This window comes from Pristiophorus japonicus, chromosome 13, assembly GCF_044704955.1.
Source record: "Pristiophorus japonicus isolate sPriJap1 chromosome 13, sPriJap1.hap1, whole genome shotgun sequence".
Classification (NCBI taxonomy): domain Eukaryota; kingdom Metazoa; phylum Chordata; class Chondrichthyes; family Pristiophoridae; genus Pristiophorus; species Pristiophorus japonicus.
The window spans coordinates 119,299,597-119,310,254 of record NC_091989.1 but is presented as its reverse complement, the minus strand read 5'-3'; the positions used below and the strand labels follow the sequence as shown (position 1 = coordinate 119,310,254).

Below are 10,658 nucleotides of genomic sequence, written 5' to 3'. Positions count from 1 at the left end.
AACTTTCAGGTCTGATTCTTTAGTGGAGGCCTCTGGGCTGCAGAGATCTACTTGGCAGGGTTCACCCTGAGGATGGGAGGAGTGTTGGGAGGGTACACTTGCTCAGAAGCAGGGGGGCACACAGGAGAAGGCATCGCCATCAGCACTGTGTAGCGAGGCAGCAGGCAAGGGAGGCAGCAGCCATGATTCATTCATTCTGCACTAGACCAGCGTGCCCACCATCTTGACCGGCCCGAATTAGGATTGCGGTTGGCTGCTTGGGGACAAGGGATATCCCCTGCTCACTCCACTGCAGAACCCCAGGGCAGCACCAGAGCATGCATACAATGATGCTCATTGTGCCACCAGGTGCATCTACAAGCAGTGCATAAACATCCTAAAGCAGAAGTTCCGGCACCTGGACCACTCTGGTGGTACCTTGCTGTACTGTCCTCAACAGGTCTCCATAATAGTCTTGGTCTGCTGCATGCTGCACAACCTGGCCATCATGAGGGGACAGCCGCCAGAGGTCGAGCCAGCAGTACCACCTGAGGAAGAGGCGCAGGAGGAAGATCCCCAGTGCCCCAGAGCTAGGAGGCGTTGATCCATTGCCACCCTGGAAGGGCTGGGTGCAGACTGGCCAGCACCCACCTCACATACATGGAGGTGCCCAACACCTCCCCTGCAATCTCCCTCCATGCATTATTTACTGCCTGTCTGCCAGGTCTCCCCATGTCAGGAAACTGTATTCTTCTTCTATCCTCCACACCGTACAGCAGTGTCTCCAGCTCCATACCAGTGCACCTGTTGGCTCTCCTTGCATAATCTTACACTGCCATCCTTCAAAACTCCTTCCCCCCTCAGGGCCTTGCTACAAACCCAGGCCTTTAAAAGGCCAGGGAGCAGCTGGCTCGTTAGAAACCCTTACCTTCATGCTGAATTTCTCAGTGGTGATAATGCTCAATTAAGACAGCCAAGTTGCTGAAAACTCCACTTTGGAAGGGTTCATTAGCACTGGAACCCATTTGTTCACTTTTGGAGCTGAAAATGGGGTGGCCCAGCCACGAAAAATGTTGGTGCTAATGGCCACAAAAAGGTGGGGGAGCACCAGCTTTCTAGTGGTACTGAATTTCGGGCCCTTGGACTCTAGGGCAATCAATGGAAATGGAGATCGGGTGGGAAAGTGGAGTTGAGGTCGATGATCAGCCATGATCTTACTGAATAGCAGGGCAGGCTCGAGGGGCCTTATGGCCTACTCCTGGTCCTATTTCTTATGTTCTCATGACCTATTGGGCCAAATGGCCTATTTCTGTGCTGTTAATACTATGTAATAAAACTCCTTTTTATATGGATTACAACAAGTTCCATTGGTTTATATTCTTTATTAAATATTATACATATATGTTCTGTAGATCTCTGCTCTCTTAATTGAACATCCAGAACAACTTTGAAAAAGGGAATCTGTAGTGCAGTCAGATTAGCAGAATTCAGTTTACGTCATCTTACACACAATCAGTTAGTTGCTATCATCTGATCAATCCAAGGCTGAGCTTTGGTCACACGAGCATAGACTGTTGGAATATTTAAGTCGCATGATTCACTTCCCCAAGAAACAATGCCAACCAGGTACCAAGCACTGTTCTTCTGACAGACAAGAGGATTACCAGAGTCACCCTGCAAATAAAAAAAAAAAATGCATTATTCACATCTTTCCACTTTTTTTTCTGCGAATCTTTATGCTGATCAGGGTGAGGGATGTCAGTGTTGGGAATAGAATTACTTTTGTTACCTGGTATTAGTATTAAGCACACCGGGTAATGTACATCATGGCCTGAAGCAGAGTAAAGCTCCCTCTACTTTGCCCCAACAGTGAACCTCAACTTCATCCTCAGAAGAACATGTACCATCTGGTACCATAGGTCTCTATAAAGTGGTAGGAAATGTTGTTGCCAATTTGGTGAGTTTCTTATCTCGGTTGGGGAAGATGCAGAGAGGAACTGAGCTGCTTCTGCTCGGGTGGAGGAGGGAAGGCAGTCAAGTATTAGGCCAATGTATGTTGCCCTCATAAATCTCCCAGAAATTGGTAAGAGAATCATTGACCTGGGAGAAACCAGCCTACTCTTCCCCACATCCACTTGCCTTCTTCCCTAATTAGAAATGTAATGTTGCACTGGGATCTAAGGAATCATAGAATAGTACAGCACAGAAGGAGGCCATTCAGCCCACTGAGTCTGCCCCGGCCCTTTCAAAAAGCAATCTAGTTATTCCTACTCACTGGCTCTTCTCTCATATCTCTGCAATTTTTTCTCCTTCAAGTATTTATCCAATTCCCTTTTGAATACTACTATTGAATCTGTTTTCACTACCCTACCAGGCAGTGCAATCCAAATCCTAACCACTCATTGTGTAAAAAGGTTTCCACTCATGAGGGAATCTAGAGCGAGGGAGCATAGTTTCAGAATAAGGGGTCGCCCATTTAGAACTGAGATGAGGAAGAATTTCTTCTCTGAGGGTCGTAAATCCGTGGAATTCTCTGCCCCAGAGAGCTGTGGAGGCTGGGTCATTGAATATATTTAAGGTGGAGATAGACAGATTTTTGAATGATAAGGGAGTGAAGGGTTATGGGGAGCAGCAAAGAAGTGGAGCTGAGCCCAGAATCAAATCAGCCATGATCTTATTCAATGGCGAAACAGGCTTGAGGGGCCAAATGGCCAGAATTGGACACAATACTCCAGCTGAGGCTGAACTAGTGTTTTATATAGGTTTATCATAACTTCCTGGCTTTTAAACTCTATGCCTCTATTAATAAAGCCCAAGGTCCATTTGCTTTATTAACTGCTTTGATAACCATTCCTGCCACCTCCAAAGATTTGTGCACAACAACCCCAGGTCTCTCTGTTCTTGCACCCCCTTTTAGCTTGTCTTGTCTCTCCTCATGCTTCCTATAAAATCTATCACTTCACACTTGAGTGTTGAATTTAGTTTGCCATGTGTCCATCCATGCCACCAGCCTGCCTATGCCCTCTTGAAGTCTATTACTAGCTTCTTCACTGTTTACTACACTTCCAAGTTTTGTGTCATCTGCAAATTTTGAAATTGTGGCCTCAAAAGGAGCAGTGGTCCTAGTACTGAAGGCTTACTTTAAAAAAAAATGTTGGAAGGGAAAGAGGTGAGTAAAACTGACCTTCCTTCAGCCTTTTACTCTTATTACAATATTACTATTACAGCAAGGGTAAAACAGGAGTCTTGCGGATGACAAGTCATGCCTGTAGAGAGCCTTGGAGTAATGGAACTTAGTTTCTACTAGAGTTGGCACATGTCCAGTTTTGGATAGACACTGGGCTCTCTGGAAATAGCTGAAATAAAAACCAAACACCCAAGGTCTACTTTCTCAAAAGTCTACTCTTTCGGCTTGTGTTGACCTTATTGATTATTGTTATGGAGGCTTTCTTCAGCGACAAAACAAACATCAGAACTCAACCCAAAATCCTACCACAAAAAGATGGCAGTCCTAGTTTCTACTCTTGTTCTGTCAGGTAAACACGGGTTGGTGATCAAACCATTAGAAGTGGTGATATTTCAACTGTACCAAGCAGGAAGTTGCTCCAGTTCCTCCAGCACAAATCATGAATTCAGAGACTATTTGTGCAGTGCCCCAGTACTGTTGACAGTCTGCATTTGAAACAATAGGGAGTGTTGCCTGATGCAGTTTCATTGGTAGTAAAAGTCCTGAAAAACAGAAAAAAATAAAGCATCATTTGAAGCATTTTTTAACCCTTTTTACTGCCAATTTTCTTGCAATTCTCCTGTCTCTAGAAGTCATTCGTTCCATGCTGAGATATGGTTTGATGGGCAACGATCACCGTCCAGTACGTCACTAAACTGGGTGTTCTCCACGTGTGAGCCAAGGCAGGCTATTTCGCTGCAGAGGGCATCACAAACAAGTATGCTTCTAACAGAGGCTGCTAGTTAGCGATCAAGGCATGAACACTTTCTGGTTTTCCTCTCCAAACACAGGGGTGCTGAGGCCAATATTGATGCCTTGACCGCTGATCTGGTTGAAAGCAGCTAATTTAGCACAGACTGTGCTTCAAACCTGGGATCATCTTGGTCTATGTTGCTCAGCCACTCACTGCCCTAACTGGCTGAGCCACTCACTGCTTTAACCGGCTCAGCCATTCACTGCTTTAACCAGCTCAGCTATTCACTGCCCTAACTGGCTGAGCCACTCACTGCTTTAACCGGCTGAGCCACTCACTGCTTTAACCAGCTCAGCCATTCACTGCTTTAACCGGCTCAGCCACTCACTGCCTTAACCGGCTTAGCCATTCACTGCCCTAAATGGCTCAGCCATTCACTGCCTTAACCGGCTCAGCCATTCACTGCTTTAACTGGCTCAGCCACTCACTGCTTTAACCAGCTCAGCCATTTACTGCCTTAACCGGCTCAGCCACTCACTGCCTTAACCGGCTTAGCCATTCACTGCTTTAACTGGCTCAGCCACTCACTGCTTTAACCAGCTCAGCCACTCACTGCTTTAACCAGCTCAGCCATTCACTGCTTTAACTGCTCAGCCACTTACTGCTTTAACCAGCTCAGCCATTCACTGCCCTAAATGGCTCAGCCATTCACTGCCTTAACCGGCTCAGCCATTCACTGCCTTAACCGGCTCAGCCACTATGTAGACGTAAAATAATTTATGGCACGAATATACAGTAAATGAGATTTAAGAATATTTAAATACAACAAATATTTAATTGTATTAGGTGTCTACACATAAAAGTATTTTCTGAAGATGTTTTATATCTCAGGTTTAATGGAAATTGTCATTTACATTGTGAAATTGATCTCACTAAACCTGGTACCAGAAAATGACCATGAAAGCTGCTGACCACATTGTCATGAAATAAAGCTGGCTGTCCTTCAGGAAAGGAAACCTGCCATCCCTACCTGATCTGGCATACATGTGACTCCAGTCCAACACTATATGGTTAGCGTTTGATGCCCTCAGTGCAATAAATAATTGCCAATGTCACCCACATCCCGAGAAGAACAGAAATAAATTCTACAAGTGACTCTAAAAAGCTGTCACTAAATTGGCTTGAATCAGAGTTTTTTAAAAAGTCAGCACAATTAGGATTTTTGTAAGGGCACACTTTCAATCTCCTTTCATGAACTGTACCTTTGGGATTTGTTAAACCCCAGCCGGTTGTTACACAGAGCATTCCTGCTGAGAAGTCGTCTGTTGCTGTAGGGAGGCACACTGGGATCACACGGTCAGTCAGTTTAGCTGGACTCGCCAGCTTCAACAATGCAACATCATTGTTTAGAGTTCCTGGGCTGTAATCTGGGTGAGTGATTACCTGTAAAAGTAATGAACATCAACAGTTTCATTCAGAAATCCAGAAACAAAGTCCTTGACATTAAGCGAATATCTGCTGTTTTAACAGAAGCAGCAACTAAATGTCTCCATTAAAACAGTGACAAAGGAACTCCACACGAACACATTTGTTTTATGCAAATATTTCAACACATCAATTCAAGAACAAACATACTTGTCATTTTATACTTTTTCATTTTACTGTTTACCACTTATTCATACCATATCTGTATAAGTATACAATCTGTGTTTATATCACTCTTGTACACACAAGGAAATGATAATATATATTTGAAACTATTGATGTTTGGAATAATCTGTAAGGTACGATAGTGGAGACAAACATTTAGCGATGTTCAGAACTAGATGCTATAATGGAAGAACACTGGGAGCTTTGATGGGTGAAATAGTTTTATTGTTCTTATATTCATCTTTATGTTTTATGATCTTCATGACTGAATTCTACAAATACAAATGTATATGATGAGGATTTATGCTAACTTATCTTGTGTCCAAGTTAGTTTTTATGTGCTGTGCTGTCAACAGTCAGAAAAATAATCAGCTCTTTACCAGCCTTGTATCAGGCTAGTGGAGGCAAGGACCATGGGATTCTTTTTAGGAAGGACTGGTTGCTGCGATGAGGGAACTGTAGGTTTGTTCCTTATGGATGAGCAAAGATGGGATGAATGGCCTGTGTAGAGGAAAGAAATTAATCCGAAGGAACCTAATTAAGTAAAGTTAAAATCACAAGCAAGACTGAATGTTAAAAAAAACAGAAAGACACATGCTGTGAAACACAGGGAAACTGTTGAACTAGAACTCTCAGGAAGATAAATCAGCTTAGCACAGAAAAAACAGACAGTTGGGCTAGGTTGGAGAAATTATTCAATGAAAAATAAACTCCAAGGCTAGGTCACATGGAGTGGTAGGAGATAACTGGAAACAAAGGAGGATTGAGAGCATCCCAGCTGGTTGAGGGCAGATCGGCCAGGAGGGGGAAGAGTTCACAGGCATGAAAATGATGTGGCACGTAACTAATCAGATAAAGGGTGCACAGGGGGATGCAACAAAACTTTCTGTCAGTATAATTGTATTAACCAATGTAATCATAGTAGGTAGATGAAAATTTGTGATGCGTCAGGGAAACATCAAATGGAAAGCTTCCGCGCGGAACTTGATGATTTTGTATGTATTTTGACTCTATAAAGACGGTAACCTGACTATTGTTCTATGAGAGCGGTGAGGGCTGTATCCAGTGCGGGACTGGTGTGAGCCATTTCTCCCTTGATCGATCGAATGAAAATAAACAATTCTTTTCTCCATATACAGACTCGTGTCGAGTATTATATTTAAATACTCCACAACAGTTGGCACTGCGAGCAGGGTAGTAACAGGCGAAAGGCAGACAGGCGTATTACAGACCATCACGAGTGAGTATATTTAAACTACCACTCATAATCTGATGTAAGCTGTTACGAAACGTGGCAGTTGCCCAGGGTACCTGAATCTGTGAAAAGACTTGGGGGTAATTTAAATGTGTTGTATATCCATCACTATATAAGTCTAGGTGAGAAACTGATAGTGGTTGCAAACTCTACATTTGAGGACCAGATTAGGGAGGCAATCAGTATTGTTAGTCCAGCCAGATGTTAGAGGTGTCCAAGGGCTTGGAGACAGTTCACAGAATCCGGTGAAGGGGTAGACATGCCCAAACATGAGATTATAAGGTAACATTGTCCTCCCTAGAGCCTACAATCCCAATCAGTATCTAAGAATACAGTTTAAATCAATAGGAAAATATCGGTGGGGCTGTAGACTCTGGGTTTAAGGGAAACCAAGCAAAGGAACAAGAGATATCTGATACAGTGAAACCGATTAATAATGACAATGTTAAGTGATGGGAGGGATCCTAAAATAGAGCCGGCCAAACAGAAATTATGGTGGGAGAAACAGAAAAATAAGAAAACAGCCAAAGCAGGATTAATGGTAATAAGTCAGTGCCTACAATTACGGAGGTTAAGAGTAGAAGTGAGTAGTTTGAGAATGACGCCCAATGGACGGTTGGGACGGGACGAGACGGACGAAGAAAAACAAGGGAACCAGAAAATAAGTTGCTGAAAAAAATAATTTAAAAAAAGAGAAAATAAGCATTGTTGAATGGAAAGTTGGTGTGAATATCTGTCTTTAAATGGAAGTGCTTGTGTGAAAGTTTTCTTGACTGCGGAATATTTGAGGTGGGAGTTAATAAATTTTTCATTTGTCTGAAAGCCTGTCATTTAAAAGAAAAATGATACATGTGTGTGTTTGTTTTAGCTCCACCCACTTTTTCAGACGGAGAGCTGAAAGTTTTTAACCCTTTGTAGTGTTGTCCTAGATGTGGGAAGTTTTAAGAAAGTGCGAACCTAGAATTGAATTACATTTTAAGTTAGAAACGCAGGTGCGGATTTATTTTGATTATGATTTACGAAGCAATGAAATGCACGAAGGATGGGTTTGTTTAACAAAAAATAAAAACTTCAGCCTTGCTTAAAAAAAAATATATTAAAAAAAAATATATATTAAAAAAAAAAGAGAAAGTAGAACCGACACAGAAGCTTCAGCACTTGTGCTGAGAAATTTGGACGTTTTAATTGGATTACAGTTTTTAAAAAAAAATGTGTGGTCTCGTTTTTCAAAAAATTTCAACACGCTCACTTACTTTTCGAGGCTATAGGCTGGGGGAAGCATCGCCCTCGTTTTCCTTTGTGTAGAATCTTATGTTAAATGACGTGAAAGCTTCTAGCTCAGTAAAAGAGATTTAAATAAAAGATTGGCAGTACAGTATTTGAATTGGGATTTTGAGATATTTTAGGTGATTCTCCTTGATAAACATTTTGGTTGCATTGGAAAATCTTGGGTTTGGAAACCTTTTTAAAATAAATAATACTACAGTTTAGAAAAAAAAATACTAAAAAGTTTGGAAACAATCTAAAAATGTCATTTTCTCAGAGAGACAGAAATTCCGTTTGGGGGAGACGAAATAAGATATGGAAGTAACCTTGGAAATTAATTGCGAGAACTTGAATTGCGAGCATTTGTATGTTAAGATCATTTATAAACTATCACTTGTTTTTGAAATACAGGAAACCGGACAATCCTAGCCAGAATGAGGTTACGCGCCACACCAAATCGAATGACAGGATTAACCCCCTATGAGCTAATGACTGGATGAGCAATGAAGTTACTCGAGGGGATAGTTACAGGAGAGGCAGAATTAGGACCATTACGAGATAGAATCAGGAAGTATGTGATGGAATTGAGTAAGCAGCAGAAAGAGATGTGGCAGGAAGTAAGAGATAGACAAAGGGATAAAGATAAAGGGACAAAACCCCCGGCGGTAGTGCCGGAGGTTGGAGCGAAGGTAATGGTTAGAGAATTGCCAGGAAAACCTGGATTCGCCCCCCGATGGAGCGGACCATATGAAGTATTAATCAGTGGTAACACATGTGCGTGTGTAAATATGAGGCCGATGGAAATATTGGTCCCAGCTGAAAGAATATAAGGGTACGGCTGATGGCGGAACCTAAGATACTTCCGGTAATCTACTCCTTAAAATACACTTTAGAGTATAAAGAGTGGAGGGATGCATTGATAGATGGGCTTTTCAGGGGACTAGGATTAATATTTGCAATACTAGGGGTACTTGCCATAATGAAATGGATCTGGGAAAGGTCACATGTCCGGAGAAATGGTGCAAATGATCCAGTAGAAGTAGAAATGGTAAGAATCTAACTAAAATCCTGGAATATCCAGGATGTGTTTTATCAACAGAATGTATATTAACGTGATCACCACCGCCCTTATGATTCTACAAGGACAAGCTACAAGGCTGCCCCTAGGGGCCCAGAAGCATATACCCACACCAGAGGGTACAGCCACTACGTAAAGCAGCCCCTAGGGGATGGCATCCGAGTGTCAGGAGCGTTTATCTTGATGCCACAAGATAAGTGGGTAACAAAATGTTAACTGAATATTGTAAACCAGGGGAGTTAACCTCGGGAAAGCGCGTGGTAGTTAAACCTGGAACAGAAGTAATAGTACATTGTCTGGACCCAGAGAGGGAAACGGTCTTCGAGCCATCCTCGTTAAAAGAGACAGAATGGGTCATATGCCAGGAAGAGAGAAAGTGTTCAGGTCCAGCAGTGATGATTTTTTGGCAAAAACCTATGGTCACGACCCCAGGACCAACAACACTACCACCAATTACTTGACCCCTTACTGAAGGTCCAACCGGCGGGTTGGTGATGAGATCGGAGGGAATGTTGTTATTTGACAATGTGCAGCATGAAATGTTACCTGTGATTATACATTTAATAGACCTATACCTGCCAGAAAAATGTAGCCCCAAGACTAAAGCGTTGTACACACGGTTGCTAGATAAAATCCTGAGACTAGCTAGTGACGCATCAGGAGCAAGGGAGTATCACAAGCAGCAGAGACACAAAGGAGGAAGTCAGAGGAGATCTATAGTGAATGACATAATAACTGGAGCAGAAGTAGATAGTTTGAGGGGAACGATGAAGGTCCTAATGAGGAAACAGGCTGGGATAAGGATAGAATCTTCAGAGTTAGAATATAAAACATCCAAAATACTGCTAGAGGGTATATCTATATTGGAAGGCCATGCACGAATAATTAACGAGCTAAATAAGCAGGAACGAGAGGACGATGCCGAGGACAGGAAAAGAGACACATGTCATGCCTATGGGGGATGGATGATTGGTCAAGTGAGACATAATATGGATCAGATACAAACCGGGCACGTTCCAGATTGGATAAATAGCACCCAGTTGAAAGAAATGGCACAGCACACTGGGCCATTAGAGGCCTGCAGCCTGAAAGGAATGACTAAGGTGTATGTGGTTACAAGAGGATGTAAGGGGAAACAAACCCCTATGGTAAGGATAATACTAGTGATCCCCGTAATAAACCAAGTCTCATACCTGTATCCTCAATATGAAGTTGATATCATAGGGATAATACGAGGGGAAGAGTACATCCGCCATTACCCGATGGACCAGTATACGATCAAAAAGAATGGAAAGATAAGGGGAATATCTTTATCTGGGTGCCGGAGAGAAGGAAGCCTAACTATATGCCCTCACCCAATGGGAGACGGGAGCAAGGATAGCTGCGGGTTTGACAATATTACAGAAGGATGTGTCATTGGAATAAGCCCTGCCCGAACCGAACCCACACATTACGCCTATCAAGGACAAGGGGAATATTGTGTGGTAACTAGCCTGGGAACTTATGATTA

The 10,658-nt window shown here is 42.7% G+C and overlaps 1 protein-coding gene across 1 annotated transcript; it reads right to left on the bottom strand.

Annotated features, from left to right (window-relative positions):
• Nucleotides 1–1,491: 1,491 nt before the first annotated feature.
• LOC139278180 (chymotrypsinogen B-like) lies at nucleotides 1,492–10,404 on the bottom strand. The gene is made up of 4 exons (XM_070896832.1): nucleotides 10,342–10,404; nucleotides 5,162–5,342; nucleotides 3,569–3,708; nucleotides 1,492–1,653 (listed from the first exon to the last, which is right to left on the bottom strand). The coding sequence occupies exons 1-4, from the start codon at nucleotides 10,402–10,404 to the stop codon at nucleotides 1,492–1,494; spliced, it is 546 nt and encodes a 181-aa protein (XP_070752933.1).
• Nucleotides 10,405–10,658: the final 254 nt, after the last annotated feature.

Coding starts and splice junctions, on each gene's coding strand:
- LOC139278180 (XM_070896832.1), bottom strand. CDS start 10,404: ATGGCGGATGTACTCTTCCCCTCGTATTATCCCTATGATATCAACTTC. Junction 5,343..10,341: donor ACTTCATATTGAGGATACAG/GTATGAGACTTG, acceptor TTACTTTTACAG/GTAATCACTCACCCAGATTA. Junction 1,654..3,568: donor CTGGAGCAACTTCCTGCTTG/GTACAGTTGAAA, acceptor TTTTATTTGCAG/GGTGACTCTGGTAATCCTCT.